This window comes from Hemitrygon akajei, chromosome 22, assembly GCF_048418815.1.
Source record: "Hemitrygon akajei chromosome 22, sHemAka1.3, whole genome shotgun sequence".
Lineage (NCBI taxonomy): Eukaryota > Metazoa > Chordata > Chondrichthyes > Myliobatiformes > Dasyatidae > Hemitrygon > Hemitrygon akajei.
The window spans coordinates 6,078,255-6,104,502 of NC_133145.1; the positions used below are offsets into that span (position 1 = coordinate 6,078,255).

Here is a 26,248-nt window from a genome sequence, read left to right on the forward strand (position 1 = left end):
GAGTCTGATGGCTTGGGGGAAGAAACTGTTACATAGTCTGGTCGTGAGAGCCTGAATGCTTCAGTGCCTTTTCCCAGATGGCAGGAGGGAGAAGAGTTTGTATGATGGGTGTGCGGGGTCCTTCATAATGCTCTTTGCTTTGCTGATGCAGCATGTGGTGTAAATGTCTGTAATGGCGGGAAGAGAGACCCCAATGATCTTAGCTGACCTCATTATCCGCTGCAGGGTCTTGCGATCTGAGATGGTGGAATTTCCGAACCAGGCAGTGATGCAGCTGCTCAGGATGCTCTCAATACAACCTCTGTAGAATGTGGTGAGGATGAGGGGTGGTGGGAGATGGACTTTCCTCAGCATTCACAGAAAGTAGAGACGCTGCTGGGCTTTCTTTAGTATGGAGCTGGTGTTGAGGGAGCAGGTGGGATTCTCTGCCAGGTGAACACAAAGAAATTTGGTGCTTTTAACAATCTCTACCAGGGAGCTGTTGATGTTGAGCAGAGAGTGGTCGCTCCATGCCCTCCTGAAGTCAACAACCATCTCTTTTGTCTTGTTCACATTCAGAGACAGGTTGTTGGCTCTGCACCAGTCCATTAGCCATTGCACCTCATCTCTGTATGCTGACTTGTCGTTCTTGCTGATGAGACCCACCATGGTCGTGTCATCGGTGAACTTGATGATATGGTTCGAGCTGTGTGTTGCAGCACAGTCGTGGGTCAGCAGAGTGAACAGCAGTGGACTGAGCACACAGCTCTGGGGGGGCCCCATGCTCAGTGTGATGATGTTGGAGATGCTGCTTCCGATCCAGACCGACCAAAGTCTCCCAGTCAGGAAGTCTAGGATCCAGTTGCAGAGGGAGGTATTCAAGCCCAGTAGGCTCAGCTTTCCAATCAGTTTCTGAGGAATGATTGTGTTGAATGCTGAACTGAAATCTATGAACAGCATTCAAACGTACGCGTCTTTTTTGTCCAGGTGGATTAGGGCCAAGTAGAGGGTGATGGCAATGGCGTCATCTGTTGAACGGTTGGAATGATACGTGAACTGCAGGGGTTCCAGTGAGGGGGGCAGCAGGGTCTTGATGTGCCTCATGACAAGCCTCTCGAAACACTTCATGATGATGGATGTGAGTGCAACAGGATGGTAGTCATTAAGGCAGGACACTGAAGACTTCTTCAGCATGGGGACAATGGTGGTGGCCTTGAAGCACGTTGGAACGATGGCGCTGCTCAGGGAGATGTTGAAGATGTCAGTGAGAACATCTGCTAACTGGTCTGCACATCCTCTATCACTCTGTCAGAAATATTGTCTGGTCCAGTAGCCTTCCGTAGGTTGACCCTGCACAGGGTTCTTCTCACATCAGCCACGGTGAGACACAGCATCTGGTCATTTGGAGGAGGGGTGGACTTCCTCGCTGCCACGTCATTTTCCACCTCAAAATGAATGTAGAAGTTATTCAGTGCACCTGGGAGGGTGGCATCACCTGCACAGTCAGGTGATGTTGTCCTGTAATTGGTGATGTCCTGGATGCCCTTCCACATGCGCTGCGTGTTGCTGCTGTCCTGGAAGTGACTGTGGTTTCACTGGGTGTGTGCATGCTTTACCTCTCTGATGGCCCGGGACAGTTTGGCCCTCACTGTTGTTAGGGTTGCATTGTCACCTACTCAGAAGGTGGAGTCATGGTTCCTCATCAGCGCACGCACCTCCACGGTCATCCATGGCTTCTGGTTAGCACGTGTAGTGATGGTCTTGGACACAGTGGCATCATCGATGCACTTGCTAATGTAGCTAGACACTGATGCCATGTACTCCTCTAAGTTGGTAGAGTCGCCATCGTTTGCAGCCTCCCTGAACATGTGCCAGTCAGTGTGCTCAAAGCAGTCTTGAACAGCAGAGATGGCTCCTGCTGGCCAGCTTTTCACCTGCTTTTGAACTGGTCTGGAGCACGTGACGAGCAGTCTGTATGCTGGGATTAGCATAACAGAGATGTGGTCTGAGTAACTGAGGTGGGTTTAGTACCTCTGCTCTTTCTTTCGGTTCCATACACACTTTTCCACTGTCACACTTGATTGGTCCTATTCTCTCATGTCTTATCCTCTTGCTCTTCACATACTTGTAGAATGTCTTGTGGTTTTCCTTCATCCTGTCTGCCAAGGCCTTCTTATGGTCCCTTCTGGCTCTCCTAATTTCATTCTTAAGCTCCTTCCAGCTAGCCTTATAATCTTCTAGAGTCCTATCATTACCTAATTTTTCTGAACCTTTCGTAAGCTCTTCTTTTGTTCTTGACTAGATTTACAACAGCCTTTGTACACCACGGTTCCTGTACCCTACCATCCCTTCCATGTTTCATTGGAACGTACCTACTCAGAACCCCACACAAATATCCCCTGAACATTTGCCACATTTCTTCCGTATGTTTCCCTGAGGACATTTGTTTCCAATTTATGCTTCCAAGTTCCTGCCTGGTAGCCTCATATTTCCCCTTACTCCAATTAAACGTTTTTGTAACTTGTCTGTTCCTATCCCTCTCCAATGCTATGGTAAAGGAGATAGAATTGTGATCACTATCTCCAAAATGCTCTCCTACTGAGAGATTTGACACCTGACCAGGTTCATTTTCCAATACCAGATCAAGTACAACCTCTCCTCTTGTAGGCTTATCTATGTATTGTGTCAAGAAACCTTCCTGAACACACCTAACAAACTCTACCCCATCTAAACCCTTCACTCTAGGGAGATGCCAATTGATATTTGGGAAATTAAAATCTCCCACCACAAAAACCCTGTTAATATTACTCCTTTCCAGAATCTGTCTCCCTATCTGCTCCTTGATGTTCCTGTTACTATTGGGTGGTCTATAAAAAAAAACAGTAGAGTTATTGACCCCTTCCTATTCCTAACTTCCACCACAGAGACTCCGTAGACAAACCCTCCATGACTTCCTCCTTTTCTGCAGCTGTGAAACTATCTCTGATCAACAGTGCCACACCCCCACCTCTTTTGCCTGCCTCCCTATCCTTTCTGAAGCATCTAAAGCCTGGCACATGAAGTACCCATTCCAGCCCCTGCACCATCCAAGTTTTTGTAATGGCCACAACATCATAGCTCCAAGTGCTGATGCATGGTCTAAGCACATCCGCTTTATTCATAATACTCCTCGCATTAAAATAGACACATCTCAAACCATTGGTCTGACTGCATCCCTTCTCTATCATCTGCCTATCCTCCCTTTCTCACGGTCTCCAAGCTTTTTCTATTTGTGAGCCAACCTCCTTTTCCTCTGTCACTTCAGTTCAGATCCCATCCCCAGCAATTCTAGTTTAAACTCTCCCCAATAGCCTTAGCAAACCTTCAGGATATTAAACACAAGGTACACTGCAGATGCTGGGGTCAAAGCAACATGTACAATAAGCTGGAGGAACTCAGCAGGTTGGGCAGCATCCTGATCCCATCTAAACCCTTTGCTCTAAGGAGATGCCAATCAATATCAGGAAGGTTAAAATCTCTCATCACAACAACCCTATTCACTGTTCCAGAATCTACCTCCCCATCTGCTCCTCAATATCCCTGTTACTTACTATTGGGGGGGTCTATTGGGGGGTCTATAAAGAACACCCAGTCAAGTTATTGTCCTTTTCCTGTTTCTGACCTCCACCCACACTGACTCAGTAGACCATCCCTCCATGTCTTCCTCCTTTGCTGCAGTCGTGACATTATCCCTAATTAGCAATGCCGTGCCCCCATCTCTTTTGCCTCCTTCTCTGTTCTTTTTGAAACATCTAAAGCCTGGCACACTCAGCAGCCATTCCTGATCCTGAGACACCCAAGTCTCTGTAATGGCCACAACATCACAGTTTCATGTATTGATTCATGCTGTAAGTTCATCTGCCTTGTTTATGATACTCCTTGCATTGAAAATGGCACATCTCAAATCATCAGGCTGAATGCATCTTTGCTCTAACATCTGCCTATCCTTCCTCACAAACTCCCTACAAGCTGTCTCTACATGTGCTTCATAATGAAGATGTTTAAAATGCGGTGTGGTGTGAAGGCTTCTTGCCAAGTGTGAGACACGGTTGCCGTAGGACAAGAGAATGTATATCAACAGGGAGTCTTCATTGAAGAGATTTAAGTGAGTTTGAGTAATTTGCATGTATGCATTGGGCAACAAAGCGATTGTCAGCCGAGATGGGAGACTTGCTGAGTGAACTTGGATGGTGGCAGCTGAGTTTTGAATGATTTGAAGTTTGGGGCAGTTGGGAGACTGGTCAAAGAGAGGACTGGAATGATGAAGTTCAGAGGTTCAGAGTCAAGAATGAAGATTTACCAGTAAGTAGAATACAGTAGGAACAGGGATTGTGGAGGAGAAGGTCGGTCATTCTTGTACTGGAGAAGATTATGAGTTAAAAGTTCAGTTTTGAGGTCATAAGGGATGCCAAAATTGTGAAGGTCTGGTTTAGGTTCAGATGATATTTAAGGAGGGTTTGAAATTGAACAGGAATAGGATCAATGATTATGATTGGTGAGGTTGGCTCCAATATTTAAATAGATGTCCATTCACAGATTAGATATCAACTGTACAGCCTGGCATTGCAGTGAAAGTGGAGAGATTGGAAGAAGCAATAAAGCATTAGAGTTTGTCTCATCAATGCTTCTTTTCTTTAGATGATATTGTCAAGCAGCATCCCAAAGCTGATTGAGAGGGATCAGGATTAGGTTATAGGAGAGCAGTGTAAGTGGAAGAACTGGATGCATAAGGCTGAAACCAAGCAAAGACAGTCCCATTGAGTGGGATCATTGAAGAAACTAATGATGTACAGGTTGTTGCTGGGTTACTAATATGTTCCACTTTTACTGATGTCCACAAGCTGACTAAGTTAGAAGATACACAAAATCCTTCAGTATGGTAATCAGACTTCCACAGTATTGTAATGAGTAGTGATAATGAGAACCAATTTACATGGATTTTCATTTATTGCCCTCTGATGCTGGGCTACAAAGGTACAGAATCGGGATGTCCCATGCTCAGTGGCTGTTTGAATGGGTGTCTGCAGATTTTTGATTTTCAGTTCAGAGCTGTTTACAGGACTGAGCTGTGGACGAGTTGTTTGTCATGCTGTATTTCCGAGTGTATGTGAGAAGCAAAGCTTCAGTGATCATTACTCTGTGAAATATCTATTTAGTTTGCCTGTTTCTTTATTTAACTGTCTATCATGGTTTCTACCTGGCTCTTTCAACTGCTCTTCCTCTCTTCAAGGGAAACTACTGAGAGAACATCTCATAATCTGAACCACCTTGTTATCTCCACTCTTCATGTCTGGAGTACAATAGACATGAGCCACACCAGAGCCACATCACGTAGAGCAGAAAACCATACAGCCATTCTCAAAACCAGATCTAATGCGGGATTTATTTTATGTTTTGCAGCTGTTTCAATATTTAATGAAAAAGAGAGAGTGTCATGTTCAATGCTTTTTCAAGTCGATCTCTGGCACTTTCTGTAACCTCTCTGGCATTGACTCCTGGGACGATGACCACTCAGTCCTCGAACTGATCCTGTGCAATAGAGAAGATGAGGTGAGATATTGAGTTCTGGACAGAACCAAACATTGAAGGTGGCTGAATAAGTGTTAATTACTGAGTCTTTGAAATGTAGTACAACAGAAAAAGGCCCAATTGGACCATGATATTTGTCATGATGCCAATGTAAACTGCACATCTGCCTGTATGTGGTGTATATTCCTCCATTCCTTAGGCCCCCCCCCCCCCCGCCCCCACTGCCATTCATGTGTCTAAATGCCCCTTTCCCAACAGTATGTTCTGGGCACCTACTGTTGTCTGTGTGTAAAAAAAAAACTTACCACTCAGATTTCTTTTAGAAAATTCCCATCCTGCCTTAAAACTATGCTCTTTAGTATTTGACATTTTCATCCTGGGGTAAAGAATTTGACAATGTATCAAATTTCTCTCATAATTTTATATACAGTACTTCTATCAGGTTGTCCCTCAGCCTTCTACACTGCAGAGAACTTACTTTTGTCCAACCTCTCCTGAGAAACAAAGAAACATAGAAACTTACAGCAATTACAGGCCCTTCGGCCCACAATATTGTGCCAACCATGTAACCTACTCTAAAAACTGCCTAGAATTTCCTTACCTCATAGCCCTCTATTTTTCTAAGCTCCATATACCTATCCAAGAGTCTCTTAAAAGACCGTATTGTATCCACCTCTACCACCATCGCTGGTGGTACACTCCACACACCCACCACTCTCTGTGTGAAAAACTTACCTCTGACATCCCCTTGTACCTATTTCCAAGCACCTTAAAACTATGCCCTCTCATGCTAGCCATTTCAGCCCTGGGAAAAAGCCTCTGACTATCCACATGATCAATACCTCTCATCATCTTATACACCTCTATCAGGTCACCTTTTGTCGTCTGTTGCTCCAAGGAGAAAAGGCCAAGTTCACTCAACCTATTCTCATAAGATACGCCCTCCATTCAAGGCAACATCCTTGTAAATTTCCTCTGCACTCTCTCTACAGTATCCACATCCCTCCTGTAATGAGCTGACCATAACTGAACACAGTACTTCAAGTGAGGTCTAACTAAGGTCTTATATAGCTGTAACATTACCTCACGGCTCTTGAACTCAATCCCATGGTTGATGAAGGTCCCCATTCCATACGCCTTCTTAACAGCACTGTCAACCTGCGCAGCAGCTTTGAGTGTCCTATGAACACAAACCCCAAGATCTCACTGAAGTAAGGTTCACTGGTTTATAATTTCCTGGGTTATGTTTACTCCCTTTCTTGAACAAGGGAACAACTTTTACAACAATCCAATCCTCTGGTACTTCTTCCGTCCTTACTGATGATGCAAAGATCATTGCCAGAGGCTCAGCAATCTCTTCCTTCACTTCCCACAGTAGCCTGGGGTATATATACCTCATCCGGTCCTGGCAACTTATCTAACAATCGCTTTTAAAAGCCTCAGCACATCCTCTTACTTAATGTCTATACACTCAAGTATTTCAGTCTGCTGTAAGTCATCCCCACAACTGCCAAGATCCTTCACCCTGGTGAATACTGAAGCAAAGTATTCATTAAGTACCTCCATTACCTCCTCTGACTCCAAAGGTTTCAAAGGTACATTTAATGTCAGAGAAATGTATATAATATACATCCTGAAATTCTTTTTCTTCACAACCATCCATGAAAACAGAATGTCCCAAAGAACGAATGACAGTTAAATGTTAGAACCCCAAAGCACCCCAGCTCCCCCCTCCCACACATAAGCAGCAGCAAAGCAATGCTCCCCCTCCCCCACCAGCAAAAAAAAAGCATTGGTGTCCCCCACTGAGTACTCAAGCATCAGTAACGACGCAGACTTGCAGTACCCCAAAGACTACTTGTTCACCTGGTTATTCGGCATACCACAGGCTCTCTCTCTCCCTCATAAGGGAAAAAGAGGTGTCCCCATTTCACAGTGAGAGGGAAGACATAACAAACAACTCACTGATTTACGATGTTAAAAGTCTGTTGTGTCATTTTTTCTGAGCTCTGTGCCGAAAGAACTCGGGTCTCTGAGCATACAGCCAGCAGCTGTATCCATTTCAGTCTCTGTCTCCATGACACACCAATTTCCTGCGGTGGCACTGACCTAGAGTCCGTCCGCCTCCAGAACCATGAAATCCTAGAACTCTGAAGGTGTGGTAGTCTTCTAGTCCACGTCCTTGGCATCTCAAATAGCAGCCAGTCGTGAGACCCCGAGAGTGGTCCCATTCCCTCAATGAACCGAAGTCAGCATGTAGCTCCTGGTCAGGGTCTTCAAAAGAACTCTGAAAGGGAAAAATAGAGATACTAAAGATGGAAATAGAGCTGTTTCCGAAGATGCAAGCAAAGGAGTCGCAATTAGGTGCCGTCGTCCTCCTAAGCTTCACCCAGACACACGTTTCCACTATTGCACCTGATTGGTCCTGTTCTCACAATACTCATCCTCTTGCTCGTCACATACTTGTAGAATTCCTTAGGGTTTTTCTTAATCCTGCTTACCAAGGCCTTCTCATGGCCCCTTCTAGCTCTCCAAACTTCATTCTTAAGCTCCTTCCTAGCAACTTAATAATTTTCAAGACTTCCAAAAGTACCAGGTTTCTTGAACCTTTCATAAGCTTTTCTCTTCTTCTTAACTAGATTTTCTACATACATTGTACACCATGGTTCTTTAACTCTACCATCCTTTTTCTGCCTCAATGGAACATACCGTTGTCAAACTCCATGGAAATGTTCTCTGAACATTTACCACATTTCTGCCTTGCATTTCCCTGAGAACATCTGCTCTCAATTTACATTCCCAAGCTCCTGCCTGATGGTGTCATATTTCTCCCTACCCCAATTAAATGTTTTCCCAAATTGTCTGCTTCCATACCTCTCCAGTGCTATGGTAAAGAAGATAGAGTTGTGATCACTACCTCCAAAATGCTCTCCCACTGAGAGATCTGACACCTGACCAGGTTCATTTCCCAATACCAAATCAGGTACAGCCTCTCCCCTAGTTGACTTAACTACATATTGCATCAGGAAACCTTCCTGAATACATCTAACAAACCACCCCATCTAAAAAACCCCTCTAAGGAGATGCCAGTCAATATTAGGAAAATTAAAATTTCCCATCGCAATAACCCTATTATTATTGCACCGTTCCAGCATCTGCCTCCCTATCTACTCCTCAATGTCTCTGTTAGTACTGGGGAGTCTATAAAAACATCTAGTAGAGTTATTGCCCCCTTCCTGTTTCTGACCTCCACCCACAATGATTCCGTAGACAATCCCTCAGTGACTTCCTGCTTTTCTGCAGCTATGAAACTATCCCTGATCAGCAGTACCATCCCTCCTTTTTGAAACATCTAAAACCCGGCACATTCAGCAGCTATTCCTGCCCCTGAGCCATCCAAGTCTTCTGTAATGGCCACAACATCATAGTTTTACGTAGTGATCTATGCTCTAAGTTCATCCACCTTGCTCATGATACTTCTTGCATTAAAATAGTCATATCTCAAACCATCTGGCTGAGTGCCACTTTGTTTTATCATCTGCCTATCCTTCCTCATAAACTGACACTACTTGTGTGCCAACTACCCCATCCTCTGCCTCTTCACTTTGGTTCCCACCTTCCTGCAAATCTAGTTTCAACCCTCCCAAACTGCAATAGCAAACCTCCCACCTAGGATATTGGTTCCCCTCCAGTTCAGTTGCAACCTGTTCCATTTGTATAGGTCACCCCTTCCTCAGAAAAGGTTTCAATAATTCAAGAACTTGAAACCCTGCCCCCTGCCCTCTCCTCAGCCACTCATTCATCTGCGCTGTCTTCCTGTTCTGTTCTAGCTCATGGCACTGGGAGTAATCCAAAGATTGCCACCTTGGAGGTCCTGGTCTTCAGCCTCTTTCCTAACTCCCTATACTTACTGTGCAGGACCCCTATCCCTCTCCTGCCTATGTCTTTGGTACCAAAATGTATCACAACCTCCGGCTACTCACCCTCCCCTTCAAGAATATTCTGCGATTACTCAGAGACATCCTGGACCCTAGCACCTGGGAGGCAACACACTATCCTGATATCTCTTTTGCTGCCGTAGAATCTCCTATCTGTCCCCCTGACTACTGAGCCCCCTAGGTCTATTGCTAAGCGTGACTTCACCCTACCCTTCTGTGGCTCAGAACTGACCACAGTGCTATTAGTCTGGCTGCTGCTGCCATGCCCAGATAGGTCATCCTCCTCAGCAGTATCCAAAGGGCTCTACCTGTTGCTGAGGGGAATGGCCACAAGGGGACCCTGCACCGACTTCCTTCTCCCTATACCTCTCTCGGTGTTCATTCATCTACTCCTCCAATTCTGCACTCTGGGTGTAACCACCTGCTCAAAAGTCATATCTATCAATTGCTCTGCCTCCTGGATGATCCTAAGTTCATCCAACTCTAGCTCCAGCTCCTTAACGCAGTCTTTCATGAGCTGGCGTTGGCTGCATCACGCAGATGTAGTCATCAGGGAGACAATCAGGTTCCATGAATTCCCACATCCTACGGAGGAGCATTATGCTGCCATATCTGCCATCCTGCCTGCACTGTACAATGGGCAACCAAGACCAAATCAGCAATAACGAAAGGAAAAACTAACCCTTCTAACCTGTTTATTTGGCCTCAGCCTCTTCTTGTCAAAGCCACTTGAGTCAAACCTGATGGTCCTACACTCACTGCCAGCCTACTCACAACAATGTCCGCCCTGCTTGCCCCTTCTGTACTCTTACTTAATTTGCAGTGCTCTGCTCCCGATGCTGATTGGACCTCTGGAACATACACATGCCCGTGATGCTCTCCTTTTATATTAGCTTTGCCGGCCTGCGAGTAAACTCTTTGAAGTGCTCTGCTCCTAATGCTGATTGGACCTCCTTATAGCTAACATTTTCTAATCCAGGCTACATCCTGATGAATCACTTTTGTACCCTCTGCAAACCCATTCTATAATGCAGTGACCTGAATTGGACACAATATTCTGATTGTGACCTATCAGAAGTTTTATACAGTGGCAACATGATTTCCTGACTTATATATTCAGCACCATGACCAATGAAGGCAAGCAGGCCATATGCCTTTCTCATCTTGCTCCCTACTTATGTTGCCACTTTCATTGAGCAAAAACTTGCAATGTCAGGAATCTTTTTTTTTACTGCATATCATTGCGCTTAAGGGTGCTGCCATTTACTACATACTTTCTTCCTACATTTGACCTCCCCAAAGTACAACACCTCACATATCTCCAGCTTAAACTACAACTGCTATTTCCCTTGCCACATTTCCAACTGCTCCATATCATGCTGAATCCTTTAACAAATACAGAAACATAGAAACATAGAAAATAGGTGCAGGAGTAGGCCATTCGGCCCTTCGAGCCTGCACCGCCATTCAGTATGATCATGGCTGATCATCAACTCAGAACCCCGTACCTGCTTTCTCTCCATACCCCCTGATCCCTTTAGCCACAAGGGCCATATCTCAGGTTGGAAGGGCCAACCTTCCTCAGTATCCATAACTCCAGCAGTTTTTGTGTTGTCTGAAAAATTACTAGTCAGTCCACCTACATTTTTGCCCAAGTCATTTATGGATATATGTTTCTACTTTGCCTTGTTTCTTACAGGCCTTGAGGATTCTCAACATCCCTGCAATCAAAACACTGATTCACTTCAAGTGGAACAAATATGGAAAGTATTATTTCCGAATTCTTGCTTCCATCTACTTTATTTACATCAGCATATTCACAGCGTGCTGCATCTTTCGTCCTCTTGTACCACGGCAGAATAATGTCACAGACCCAAGAGATACTCAGATTTTGGAAGAGGCACCATTAGATGTTAGTACTTTGACATTGTTCCAATGGACTGGTTCCAGCTACTGTGGCTCTTTGAACTGGGGAGGGTGGTTCCTGTGGTGTTACCCTCAATGTATCCTGAACTTATTAATGGCAGAGAACCTAAGGGACACACTGATGTAACCTCCATACTGCTCTAGTTACCCAACATCAGTCTTGAGCTCCAGTGCTGACTATATGGGGTTACATGTTCTCCTTGTGAACACGTAGGATTTTTTCACGCATTCCAAAGCCATTTGGGTCAGAAGATTAATTGGCCACAGTTAATTGCTCTTGTGTGGATGTGAGAATGTGGACAATAAAAAAAGGATTATTGTAGGATTAATCTAAGTAAATGCTTGATGGTCAGTGCAGATGCTATGGGCTAAAGGTCTCTATGCACTGAACTACTATGAAAAAGTAATAAATAAGTAAGTCATTCATTGCTGGCAATATCTAGCAGGAAACCTAGGCTGTAACTCAACAAGTTGCAAGGTCTTAGGTGGAAAGAAGCACATTGTTGCTTCAAATCAATCATGGCTGATTTTTTAAAAAACCTTATTCTCCCACCTTCTCTTCAAGCTGCTAACCCCTTTTCCAATTAAAAACCTATCAATCTCTGCCTTAAATCCAGCTGAAGTGTTGGCCTCCATGGGTTGTGGTCTGAATGACTAGTGGACACCATAGTCAGGTTAAGGATAAACTAATTATGCAAGATTCCTGGAGGCTTGGCAAAGTTGTTTCATGGTTGTTCATGGATTGCTTTGTGACTCATGATCTACTGTGTTAACAACATGTCTCTCTACAGTTAGAGTAGTCCAGGCACAGGAGCATTGCTGCAGAAAAGTCATCTCAGCCTTTGATAACCTGTCAGGGTCCGGTCCAGAACCGCGTTCCAGGTTTTGATCCGGTCCGGGGACTCCAGACTCCGGGTCCTGCAGTTGTCCCTCCCGTCACCCGTGATCTAGTTAGGACCCTCCTGGTTCAAGGAGGCACACCTGTAACTCATTGAGCTGCAGGTGTTTATAAGGGGCCTTGGGACTGGGACCAGGCGGGTGGTCGTTTTGTTCTGTTCCCCGTTTCTCCGCTGGTTCCGAACTCTGCTTTGCATTCTGTGATTCTGCCCGGGCTCTGATCTTCTCTTCATCATGCTTCTCTGCCCCGTGCCAGTACTACCAGGTTGGTCCGCTCCCCCACCTTTCTTCCCATGCGCTGGTTCCGCTTCTCCGCTTGTTTGTTCTGTTTGCGCGGTCGCGCTGTCTGCCTGCCGTTTCCGATTTTCCCGTTATCATGACTGTTGTGTTGGTCACCCTGGACCTATGCCCGTTCTTACCCCTTGCCTCCGTCGGGCAGGTCCGGCTGACCTGCCGCTGCCCGACGGTGGTTCTGCCTGTTCCTATCCCTTGCCTCTGTCGGGCAGGCCCAGCCGGTCTGCTGCTGCCCGGCAGGGGTTCTGCCTGTTCCCATCCCTTGCCTCCATCGGGCAGGTCCGGCCAACCTGCCGCTGCCCGGCAGAGGTTCTGCCCTGTCCTTCTCTTCTGCCCGAACCCTGGGATAGTGCCCCGCACTCGCCTAGGGGTCCGTTAGTGCCCAGGCCTCCGATGTTTCCGCCTGGGAGACGGCCCTACCCGGGACATATGCACATATGCCCTACCCGGGAAATAAATGTGGGTAATAAGTAGTGAATTCTCAGGTCTTGTGCATATTATGAGGCAGGATGTATTTGCAGTCATTAAGAAGTGGAAGAACTTGGAGGGTTATGGGCTGAACACTGGCGACTGAGACTAGCAAGAAGGATGCTGTGGTTGGTGAGGACCAGTGGGGCTGAACTCAGAGTACCTAAACTGGGCCCAACACTTCGTTACAGTCATGGAGAAGGAACGCCAGAGGCTATACTTCATTAGGAATTTGAGGATGTTCAGAAAGCCATTAATGACTCTTACAAATTTCTCTAGTTTTAAAGGTCGGCACAACATTTTGGGCCAAAAGGCTTGTACTGTGCTCTATTGTTTTATGCTGTATGTACAGTTGGGAGCATTCTGACTGGTTACATCACAGCCTGGTATGGAGCCTCCAGTGCAAAGGATCACAAAATACTGACACATCCGATTTTCCCTTCTCCTTCTCAAGTTATAGTTTAAAACATATCATATTATGGTCACAACCTCCTAATGGTTCCTTTACCTCGAGGTCCCTGATCAAATCTGGTTCATTGCACAACACTAAATCTAGAATTGCCTTCTCCCTGGTAGGCTCCAGTACAAGCTGTTCTAAGAATCCATCTCGGAGGCACTTCTTGGGGTCCAGAACCCTTGGAGTAGAAGAACTGCTCTTTCTAAGTACAGACACTCTCAAGATTCTGAATATGATTCTGAAAATTGCCCATAACCCAAACTTTCTGAAAGTTAGAAACACTGCTGGCTGAGAATGCAAATCAAATATCGTACACCCATTGAAATCCTACACACATCCTGTGGCCTTCAACAGTGACAAGGAGGTTCCGGATTGCATTGAATTGTATTGAACTGCTGCTGCCAAGTTAATAAATTTCACATCACATGCCGGAGATGAAAAAAACCTGATTCTGATTCTGGATTGAATCTATTTCATGTGTCCTACACATGTACAACATAAGACTAACTAAAGTTTGAAGTTAATAACTCATCTCCTTCTACCTTAGGCCACAAACTTATCAATCATTTCTTGTGTGTATATATAAATATGTGTGTGTATATGTGTATGTATGTATATACAAAGGTATATATAGACACACACCTTATATACTACATATATATCTTATTTTAATTTATAGTTCTTTTTAATTATTATGTACTGCTGCCACAAAGCAACAAATTTCATGACATATGCCAATGATATTAAACTGATTCTGATTCTGCCATTCCATCATATCAGATTTATTATACCTCTCAACCTTATTCTCCTGCCTTCTCCCCATAACCTTTGACACCCTGACTAAGCAGGAGCCAATCAACATAGAGCCCAGGGAAGGCTCTTTTCTGCCCCGTTCTCCTCTTCTGCTCGAACTCTGGCATTGTGCCCCGCACCCGCTTAGGGCCTCTGATGTTTCCGCCTGAGGGGGCGTCCCAACCCGGGATATATGCGGCCCGCCCAGGGAGGGCTCTCCGCCAGCTTATCTGCCTGCCAGCCTGCCTGAACCCTGGGGACCTGTCTACCTGCCTGCCTGAACCCCGGGGACTGTCTACCTGCCTGCCTGAACCCCGAGGACCTGTCTACCTGCCTGCCTGAACCCCGGGGACCTGTCTACCCGAACTCGAAATTCAGGAGCCTGCTCCGCCCTGCCTGCCTGAACTTCGGGAGCCCGCTTCACTCTGCCTGCCTGAACTCTATCTACCTGAACCCCAGCTCTACCCTTTAGTGCCATGGCATCCCCATCCTGTCCTTCCCCTAGTACTTCAGTGTCTGCGGCCTGCGTTTGGGTCCATCCGGCCGTGTTTCTGACATAACCTCAGCCTCTGGACATTTTGCTCCATAGAAAGCTGAAGTTAGGAGCTTGAGTCCTTGCATTCTAACAAAATTGGATCATAAGTCAACTTACCATACTCTTTTGGGGCTCCTGAACATGCTTGTCATGGCTTGTCAATGGAAACATTTATTCTGACTACTGCATAACCATCACTAACCATGGCAGAGAGGAAATAGCAGTCATAGAATCATAGAGCTGTACAGCATGGAAGACATGTCCTTTGGTCCAACTCATCCACGCCAAGATGAGTACCCAAGCTAATCCCATTTTCCTGCAAATAACCCATAATCTCTAAAACAATTTTTTTTAATCCAAGTACCTCTATATATGTTTTTCAATTGTTCCCACCTCTTTTGTGTAGCTCACTTTAAGAACAGTTGAAGCTTGTCTACCACCAGTGTCACTCCTGGATGCCTCTAAATTCCTATATAGAATGTTATACTCCTGATAAGTGGTTGAGTTTTATACTTTTGGACATAACCATATAACAATCACAGCACGGAAACAGGCCATTCCGGCCCTCCTAGTCCGTGCCGAACTCTTAATCTCACCTAGTCCCACCTACCCGCACTCAGCCCATAACCCTCCACTCCTTTCCTGTCCATATACCTATCCAATTTTACCTTAAATGACACAACTGAACTGGCCTCTACTACTTCTACAGGAAGCTCATTCCACACAGCTATCACTCTCTGAGTAAAGAAATACCCCCTCGTGTTTCCCTTAAACTTTTGCCCCCTAACTCTCAAATCATGTCCTCTCGTTTGAATCTCCCCTACTCTCAATGGAAACAGCCTATTCACGTCAACCCTATCTATCCCTCTCAACATTTTAAATACCTCGATCAAATCCCCCCTCAACCTTCTACGCTCCAATGAATAGAGACCTAACTTGTTCAACCTTTCTCTGTAACTTAAGTGCTGAAACCCAGGTAACATCCTAGTAAATCGTCTCTGCACTCTCTCTAATTTATTGATATCTTTCCTATAATTCGGTGACCAGAACTGTACACAATATTCCAAATTTGGCCTTACCAATGCCTTGTACAATTTTAACATTACATCCCAACTTCTGTACTCAATGCTCTGATTTATAAAGGCCAGCGTTCCAAAAGCCTTCTTCACCACCCAAGTGCGGAGAAAGACACACTGAGGTGGGTCAATAGTTCACTGACTTTAATGAGAACTGTTGCAGAATTTAAAGAAAAGAAAAACAATAAACACTAGGCCAACAGGGCTGTTAACTAAAACTCTCAAACTGAAAATTAAATGCCAACACTATGGCTGGCAGCAATAACTAAATACTAAATGAATACTGCTCCTTTACAGCATCGGTCAAAATGGTAATACTGTTTCCCAGAAAAACACAAAGGTATGCAGGAAGTGTAAATGTTGCTGTGCTTTTAGTGAAGTCTTGACAAGACCAGAATGAAAAGAAGAGCATTGAGTACCACCATAATGAAACTGTAATTAGCTGGAACGTGCATACTTACAAGCGAGCCTTCCAAACCTGATGTGCAGCCTGCCTATGCAGGCTTGTAGACCCCACGGCAGAGTCTGTGGTTGTGACCAATTTATTCCTTTATGTTCTGCAGCTTCCATAAATGGGATACAACATAGAAAACTGCTTCCATGCAAGTGATTCACAGTGTTTCTTGAACAAACAAGTTGCAGTTTCAGTGTGGTATCCTCAACAGAGGCATCACATGAGGAACAACGTCATTCATATAAATACTCTGCTTATCAGCAGCATGCATCATGCAATGAATTCCAAAGTGCATCTTTGATAGAAAGGCACTTTTACTTTGGAATCACGCAAAGAATCTTTAAATTTCACCAGCATGATACCTACAAATTGGTACATGTTTTATTATTGTCCACGTACCAAAATACTCCTGAAGCTTACATTTGATTGCCTTCCACAGAGTCTACTAGGGACCTACCAGGGAAAAGGCAAGAGCAGAAGAATGCAGAATATAATCCACAAGTTACACCTATAGAGAAAGTGCAATGCATGTAGACAAAGAAGATGCAAGGGCCACAAGGACATAAACTGAGAGATTAGGAATTCATCTTTATTATACATCATAGGGAAGAATCTCTATCCCAGTGGCTCATAGAAGCATTTATGTGGATTTTCTGTTCTTTAAAACTATTTAATAAATTATTATAAACATACCAAAGAGGTCCATTTCACAATGGGGTGGAAAATATAACATTGCTGGCTTTTGTAATCCAATCAGAAGCCAGCTGTGTCTCAGTGAGGTATTGCCATACAATTTGCTATCAGTGATAAAATAAAGGTAATTACCTGCACTCATTCTTTCAACCATTTACTCTTGTTTCCAGCTGTGCTATATATCAACAGAAGATTATATCCGCTTGGTGGGGGAATTAATTTCTGTCTTTGGAGCCGTTGCCATTCTTCTTGTAGAAGTAAGAGCATTTTTTTTTCATTTGTAGGATGTTTGTAAGAAATAGAAGCAGTCATTGTCTTTAAAAAATATCCCTGTCAAAGTGTCATCAATGGCAGATAAATGGAAACCATACATGTAAAGTTCTATATTAAATTAATTTATCCTTGAAGAGAGCAAAAACTTTGAGATCCAGAACTGTGGAAAAGGATTCCATTAACCAACACAGATAATTTGTCTAGGGTTGGTGTTAACTGCCCAACCCTTTACTACTATCTATAGAATGTAAAACTTCTGCTAGTGATATACAATCAGAAATTACTCTGAATTAAAATTGTTCAGTTGTACCAGCCTATGTGGTACAGTGGTACAGCTACTGGAGTCACTGAGAGAACCGGGTTCAATCTTAACCTCAGGTTCTAGCTTTGTGGAGTTTGCACATTTTTCCTGCAACCATGCATGATTCTTCCAATTGTTCCAGTTCCTTCCTGCATCCTAAAGATGGGCAGATTGATGGGTTAAATGGCAACTCTGAGATGTTCTTTGAGTGAAGACAGGTAGTGGAATCTATAGGTGGTTGAAGATTGGGGGAGAATAAAAAGCGGGATTAATGTAGGACTAATATAAGTAGGTTGTTGATGGTCAGCATAGACTTGATGGGCCAAAAGGCTTGATATTGTGCCATATCTCTTTATGTCACTATGATCATTAGTGAACTACTTATAGAAGTGATCTGAGGAAATATTCCAACCCCTTTCCTCCCACTGAGCCAGGTGCAGGTCAGTGGTTTAGGAAGAAAAATGGTTCGGCACAGCCAAGAAGGGCCAAAAGGCCTGTTTCTGAGCTGTAATGTTCTATGGTTCTATGGGTCGATTATGTGCCATGTCATACGACATCATCATTATGTGCCATGTCGTATGATGAGGGCGATCATGGTCTATCCACACCATGATTGTTCCTGCTAATTTTTTTCTACAGAAGTGGTTTGCCATTGCCTTTTTCTGGGCAGTATCTTTACAAGATTGGTGACCCCAGACATTATCAATACTCTTCAGAGATTGGCTGCTTGGTGTCAGTGGTCACATAACCAGGACATGTGATGCTCACCAGCTGCTCATATGACCATCCACCTCCTACTGCCATGGCTTCACGTGACCTCGATCTGGGTGGGGGAAGACTAAGCATGTACTACACCTTGCCCAGTGGAGAGCTGCAGACTAGCAGAGGGAAGGAGAGCCTTTCACCTCTGTAATAAATTGATAATGCATATGTTAAATACTGGACTAGAGGAGGGAGTATGGGTCCAGGTGAGTCCTGCTCACTTAAGGAAGCTGAAATGTTTCCTATAGCTTCTCCTTTCCAGGTGTAGTGATCGCTGTAGGACCACTATTTGGCTTGCTATTCAGGAGGTGACTCACGTATGGCCTCACCTACACTACTGTACCCATAGCAACACCTTCACATGGTGTCCCTGTTCTTACTGAGTTTGTTATGTCAAGTGTCCACCGGTATAACTGGGCAGGCAGGCTGGGCTCATCAGCCTTGGTTGGCAGCCAGCCTAGGAGAAGGACAACTCCAATTCCAAACCCAGGTAGATGGGACTCATTAGCCTTGCCTGGCAGTCTGTTTAGGAGAAGGAAAACTCTGATACTTAACCTACAGCCTTGTGGTCACCGCAGTTATCGCAGCTCGCTGTGCCATTGTGGAACATCCCTGGCCTAAAGAGTGGACTCAGTCCACGTGCACCAATCCTCATTATAAACCTGTACAGCACAGGCAGGAAGAAAAGTCCTACAGCAATGGAGATATTCCCTCCTGATCTTTGCAAGCGAAGAAACGGCCATTATCAGAAGGGAGTATTCAAAATATATTAGCAATGTGAACTGAGAATGGATAGAACTGGGAATTCTCATGGAAGATGATTCACACGTAAGGCAGAATAGATCATTTTCTATAACTGACAATGTGAATTTTATTTGATTCTTGTTAGAGGTATCAGCCTTCGATTCAATATTCAAATTTATTTATCACATGTACATCAAAACATATGTGAAATGCATCATTTGCATTAACAACCAACACACCCAGGAATATACTAGAGCACCCACAAGTTTTGCTACAAGAGTTGGTACTATCTTTTGCACCTTGACCCTATAGTAACACTGTCCCATTTGTCTGTATTGATAAGTATTCATGTATGGATAAATGACAATCCAACAAATTGAGTTCTGGTGCCACCATAGCATGCCCACAATGCTTAGCAGAACAACACAGAACACAAGAAATGACAAAACAAGCCCTGTTTCCCCCCCCCCCACACACACACACACACACACACACACACACACACACACACACACACACACACACACACACACACACACACACACACACACACACACACACACACACACACACACACACACACACACACACACACACACACACCCCCCCCCCGTTGTTGGCCTTCAGCCTTCAGCGGCTTTAGTCTTGAGCTTGCAGATGTTGAGCTTCGATTTCCCCAGCTGACTAGCAGAGATTCACGAACACTGATTCTAGCCAATGGGCCTTGACTTCCAGACTTCCAATTCAACTTTTGGACCTCAGTCCTTGGTATTTTCCCCAAACCCTAGGCCTCAAACCATGGACTCACCTGGACATTAACCCTCAAACTCCAGTCAAACTGATTCACATACTCAGGAGGTTATTGGCCTCTGGAACCTGCTGACAACTTGCTGACCCTGGGGGGAGGGGCACACCAGTCCTCATTTATGCTGTCTGCCTGCCCAACATGCGACATTAGTCATCTGACCACGGATGTCCCATGTACATGCCTCTGGCCTTCAAACATGGAGCTGAGGCTTAGATCTGATCTCTAATTTCCCTATATTCCTGTCCCTAAATCTTAACCTGATTCCCTAACTCCACTCTCTATCCCTTAAGACCATCCCTATAAACCCAAAATAAAATCTAAACTGCAACCTTGATGGCGACTACAGCTTGACACCTCTTAAATAAAACCAGATTATTCTTCCCATCCAATTCAACATGGGGAACCAAGTCAGAGACTTCTGCATCAATTGCCTGCACATTCCTGTGTTCATGAGGGATTTTTGGTCTTAGCTGGTGATGAAGTTGGGGGATGGCTGTGGGAAATGGCAGTAGTGAGCCAGCATCCTGTTGTACATTCTGCCCAACTTTCAAATATCAGTGTAAGTCATCCAGTCAAGATGCTGCTGAGCTGCAATGTCTATCAATATTGTGCCTCAGACTTAGTTGCTTTTTTTAGGTTTGTCGGGATGGTTTGGGGGACAGCATAGAGAGTTAGAGGTCAGGTTAGTGTTTAGGGGCAGGGATGAGGTAGAGTTAGAGGTCAGGGTAGTATTTAGGGGCAAGGATGAGGGAGAGTTAGCGGTCAGGGTAATGTTTAGAGTACAGTGATGCGGGAGAGTTAGAAGTCAGTTTAGTGGAGAGTGAGCATCCGCCATCCGACCGAGTGTCCACCGGAAAATAGCAAGATGGCAAAACGTGATCCTAAGAAGCCAAGAGGCAAGATGTCCTCCTATGCTTATTTCGTTCAGACCTGCTGTGAAGAACACAAGAAGAAGAGTCCTGATATACCGGTTAACTTCTCAGAATTTTCTAAAAGATGCTCTGAAAGATGGAAGACCATGTCCAGCAAAGAGAAGGCCAAATCTGAAGAACTGGCTAAAGTAGATAAGGCACGCTATGACTGGGAAATGAAAAATTATGTGCCAACCAAAAGTAGTAAGAAGAAGAAAGACCCCAATGCACCAAAAAGGCCTCCATCTGGATTCTTTTTGTTTTGTTCGGAACATCGACCAAAAATCAAGTCCCGGTTTGTCTATTGGTGATGTCGCAAAGAAGCTTGGTGAACTGTGGAATGCATGCAGTGAGGAGGAGAAGAAGCCATTCAATAGCAAGGCTTATAAGCTGAAAGAGAAATATGATAAGGACGTTGCTGATTATCGTGCCAAAGGCAAAGTGGATGGTGCAAAGAAACCCCCTGCCAAGAAGGAGGCATATTGTGATGATGATGATGAAGATGATGATTAAAATGTATATTTGCCTCTGCATAATTACTTGCTATGTAACTGAAAGCATTTAAACCCTGTTACAAGTGTTGCAACCTTTTAATTTTGTTATTTGGTGTGTATATGGTCTAAGGCAAAAAGTAGCTTGAGTTTTAAACTGTACAGGCCTTTTTGTAATATTCACACTACAGCGGTGAACATTGAGCTATTAACTCATCTTTCTATAAACTCGCAATTTCTTGTACAGAAGGGAGATTTAACCAGATTAAAATGTATTTATGTGGTGTTTTGTGTTTAAGTGCAGTATAGTTTAAAGTGCCGTTGTAGCCAATTCAATTTGAGATTGCTGTAAGTATGAGGAGAAATGAAGCAATCAAAGTTTTAAAAAAAATCAGAGTTGTCAGTAGGTATTTGAAGCCTGCCATGCTTGTAACAACATCACTGTGTCTACTATACTAGACCTATCATACAATGCGCTTTTGACTTCATTCAGGATTTAAGCTATGTTTATTGAAGCAAAATAGCAAGATGGCAGCCACACTCTGGTAGTAACTACAATTAACAAGACCTGTTGGATAGGAAAAGGAGGTAATAATTTAACATTGGCCTCCTGTGCCTACACATAGATGATTTCTGCTGCACTTCCAAGGGGTTTATAGAAAGCAAAAGCCAAATCCAAATGGCTGTGAAAGGGCAAATGAATCTTCCTATTTCTGCAAATTGATTTTCATTTGTGTATTAAGAATAGAATTGCTCCATTAAAATAAAAAGATTTGTTTTGAGACTAATAGACCTACTGTGGCTAGGTAATATGCATCCTCTTAAAATGTTTGCAACTTTACAGTTGGTGCAATTTGGGAACAATTGAGCATGATGCTTTAAAACTTTCCTTTTTATATATTTAAAAAATCAACATTAAATGTTGCTTGTGGTGCTACATGACCCTGCCTAAATACTTCTCGGGCTTAGTGGTGGCTCCCAGTGTTGCTTCATTGAAATCCTAGTGACAACCCTGAACATTCTGTACTTCAAATGATCTTGTAACTAAGGTATATTTTCTTTTTTGTATGTTTAGCATGCTAAAATGTGTTTTGAAGTAAATAAAACTGGATTAAATTTGAAAAAAAAGAAGTCAGTTTAGTGTTTAGGGACAGGGATGAGGGAGAGTTAGAGGTCAGGGTAGTAAATGAAAAGCCTGGACTTCAAGTCCAGGTCAAAGCGCTCCATCAGTGTTCCTGGAAGTTGCGTTGCAGGTGTTGAGGAGACCAGTGATCCCTAGCGAAAGGTAGAGGCCCAAAGGATTCATGATGACCTGGGTCATTGCCGTCAAAGGTCTGTACCAGCCCAGAAGTTGAGACTCGAAGGTCAGTCCCATAATGTCAAGTTCTGGGTCTAAGTCTGAAGGTCAAACCTTTGATTGGCTAGTTCTGGGACAAAGTCCAAGGCATTATGTCTATAAGTCTGAGAATCTGGGGCAAATGACTGTAGGCCCAGAGTCAATCTGTCTTGGGGTTGGAGGCCTGCTTATGTGTGTAAATTGGTGGGCGGGTTGAGAGGGATGTGAAAAGGGCTTGTTTTGTTGTTGTCTTGTTTTGTTTTGTTGTTGTTGCTGCTTTTGTTGTTCTGCAGAACACTGTGGGTGTACGATGTTAGCGTTGGAATGTGTAGCAACTCTAATGGGCTGACCCAGTACATCCTTGTGTGTGCTGGTTGTTAATGCAAATGATTCATTGCACTATATGTTTTGATCTATGTGAGATAAATAAGTCTGAATAAATCTGAATCTAATAGATGGATGGATAAATTATTGATCCCAAAGGAAATTACAGTGTCACAGTAGCAGTACAAGTGCAAAGATATACAAATATTAGAAGAGAAGTAAGAAAGAATAAAAAATAAGTTACCTCAAATGGTCTAACAGAAGGGGGTAATCACTTCCCTGGCTATAGGTTGACTCATTACAGACCCTAATGGCCGAGGGTAAGAATGATTTCTTATAGCACTCTTTGGAGCAGCGCTGTTGTCTTAGTTGTCTTACTAAAAGTGCTCCTCTGTTCAGTCAAGGTGCCACGCAGAGAGACATTGATCAGAATTGTGAGGATTTTCCATAGGGTCTTTTGTCCCACCACAGCCTCCAGTGTGAGTCTTATTACAGAACCAGCCTTTCTAATCAATTTATTGAGCCAGTTGGCTTCATCTGCATTGATACCATTGCCCCAACACCCCAGCACAACTAATCATGCAAATAAGCTCCTATAAAGTCTATTGTTTCTTTTCTGGTGTTGGCTGAGGGATTCTTATTAGCCAAGTTGCTGAGCAGTGGCAGATACTTCCTTTTTCCTGATTCCAAACGAGCTGAAAATGAAAACTTGCCCTGAGATACCAGAGGATAGCCAATGTAGATTCCTGTTTAAGAAAGGCTGTAAACGTAAACCAGGAAATTATAGGCTGGTGAGCCTGACATTAGTAGTGGGAAGGTTATTGGCAATAATTCTAAGGGACTGGATATATAAGTATTTGGATAGACATGGGCTGATTATGGCTTTGTGCATGGTAGTTCATATCTAACTTATAGAGCTTTTCAAGGAAGTTACCAGGAAAGATGATGAAGGCAACAGAATTGATGTCTACATGGCACTTGACAAGGTCCTGCATTGGAGGATGGTTAAGAAGGTTCAGGTGTTTGGCATTCAAGATGAAGCAGTAAATTGGATTTAGACATTGGCTTTGTGGGAGAAGCCAGAGAGTGGAAGTAGATGGTTATCTCTCTGACTGGAGGCTTATGACAAGTGTAGTGTGACAGGGTGTAGAGGTGCTGGTACCATTGTTTTTTGTCATCTCTATCAATGATCTTGATGATAATGTGGTTAACTGGATCAACAAACTTGTGGATGACACGAAGATTGGGGGTGTAGTTGACAGCAAGAAAGGCTATCATGGCTTGCACAGGATTTGAACCAGCTGGAAAAATGGGCAGAAAAATGGCGGATGGAATTTAATGCTTACAAATGTGAAGTGTTGCACTTTGGGAGGACCAACCAGGGTAGATCTTATACATTGAATGGTAGAGCACTGAGGAGCGCTGTAGAACAAAGGGATCTGGTAATACAGGTCCATCATTCATTGAAAGTGGCATTACAGTGAGATAGGTTTGTAAAGAAAGCTTTTGAGACATTGGTCTTCATAAATTTAGGTACTGAGTACTGGAAATGTGATGTTATGTTGAAGTTGTATAACACATTGGTGAGGCCCAATTTGGAATATTGTGTACAGATTTGGTCACCTATCTACAGGAAAGATGTAAATAAGGTTGAAGGAATACCAAGATAATTTATAAAGATGGTGCTGGATCTGGAGGACATGAGTTATAAGGAAAGACTGAATAGTATAGAACTTTATTCCTTGAAATGTAACAGATTGAGAGCAGATTTGATAGAGGTACACAGAATTATGAGTGGTAAAGATAGGGTAAATGCAAGCAGACTTTTTCCATAGAGGATCTAAATCAGAGGTCATGGGTTAAAGGTGAAAGGTGAAAAGTTTAAGGGGAACATGAAGGGAAACTTCTTCACTCAGAGGATCGTTAGAGTGTAGAATGAGCTGCCAGCACAAGTGGTGCATGAACATTCAATTTCAATGCTTAAGAGAAGTTTGGATGGGCAAATGGATGGTAGAGGTATGGAGGGATATGATCTGGATGCAGGTTGATGGGAGTAGACAGTTTAAATGGCTCAGCATAGACCAGATAGGTCAAAAGACCTGTTTCTTTGATGTACTTTTCTATGACTCTGAGATATCAAGAAATAACATTTGTTAGATGCTTATTTTAATTATCTCTCCACAGATTGTTGATTTTTTACGATATAAAACATCAGGGTATTTTGGGAAAACTACTCTTGGAGGCCCATTTCATGTTATAATGTAAGTATGATAACAATACCATTTTAATTATGCTGGTGTTAGTGTGTTGTTAATTGTAGTTTTTTTTTACAATTCTTTTTTTAACATTTTGTCCTTCAAGCCATCCTCCATAGATAGCCATGTCAGGTTTCATAGTCATCTCAGCTGGTTGTTCTTCTTGTAGGATGTGTTAAGTTGCTTTGTTCTGGAATGTAAAGACCATAAGGGTGATGGAGATAAATTCAATAATAACTTCCCAAAAAAGAAAATTGGATATACAAACGTTGTATATTTGAATAAAAATGTGTACTTATTGAAAGTATGATGCACTGGATTGGTCCTTAAATTTTGATCAAACCATAACAGCAAAACAGAATTCTGTAAATTTCAAGAACTGTTCTCTGATTCTTCCTCTCTGTGTAACCACTCTTTCATTTATCTATTTTATAGGAAAAGCCTGAAGCTGCCTTGCCTATCCATCTTTTGATTCTCTGTTCCTAAAATGTCCTGTCTTTCCCCACCTTTAAAAGCTTTCTTCAAGTTTCTGCTTTCATCTCCTTCCCGATTTTCTCTTCTTCTCTTTTTGTGCATTCCACAGTGCATTGTTCCCAATTTATCCATTTTAAGACATGAGACTTATTTCTCTCTCTCATTACCAGTTTTTCTTCCATCTGTCTCAATTTTTCTAATTCCACCTGTCTTTCCTTCCCTTACACGTTTTTGACTCTCCCCATTCTTTTACTTTATCCTGCTTTATACTACCTTCTGCTCTTTCTTTGACTCTTGCTTCATGTACCCCTTCACTCATTAAATATTTCCCATTGGAAACATACAAAAACAGTGCTTGGTATCTTGGTATACTATTCCATTAGACCATGACTGTACAAGGTTAGTTTCATAACCCTTATAAACCTACATAATAGTCAAACTCAGAGTAAATTAATTATCAAAGTATGTCACCATATAGTACCTTGAGATTAC

General features: G+C 43.4%; 1 protein-coding gene and 1 pseudogene across 2 annotated transcripts in view; both read left to right on the forward strand.

Moving 5' to 3' along the window:
* LOC140714946 (transient receptor potential cation channel subfamily V member 6-like) overlaps positions 1-26,248 on the forward strand; it is a 108,650-nt gene that overhangs the window by 48,448 nt on the left and 33,954 nt on the right. Inside the window, exons 7-10 of one of the 2 annotated variants that reach the window (XM_073026636.1) lie at positions 5,419-5,568; positions 11,185-11,397; positions 17,248-17,334; positions 25,212-25,288. In XM_073026636.1, coding sequence (XP_072882737.1) covers positions 5,419-5,568; positions 11,185-11,397; positions 17,248-17,334; positions 25,212-25,288 — 527 coding nt within the window. The remainder of the gene's footprint in view (positions 1-5,418; positions 5,569-11,184; positions 11,398-17,247; positions 17,335-25,211; positions 25,289-26,248) is intronic. The other variant, XM_073026637.1, reaches the window with a different exon arrangement.
* Positions 20,788-22,498, forward strand: LOC140714947 (high mobility group protein B3-like; annotated as a pseudogene).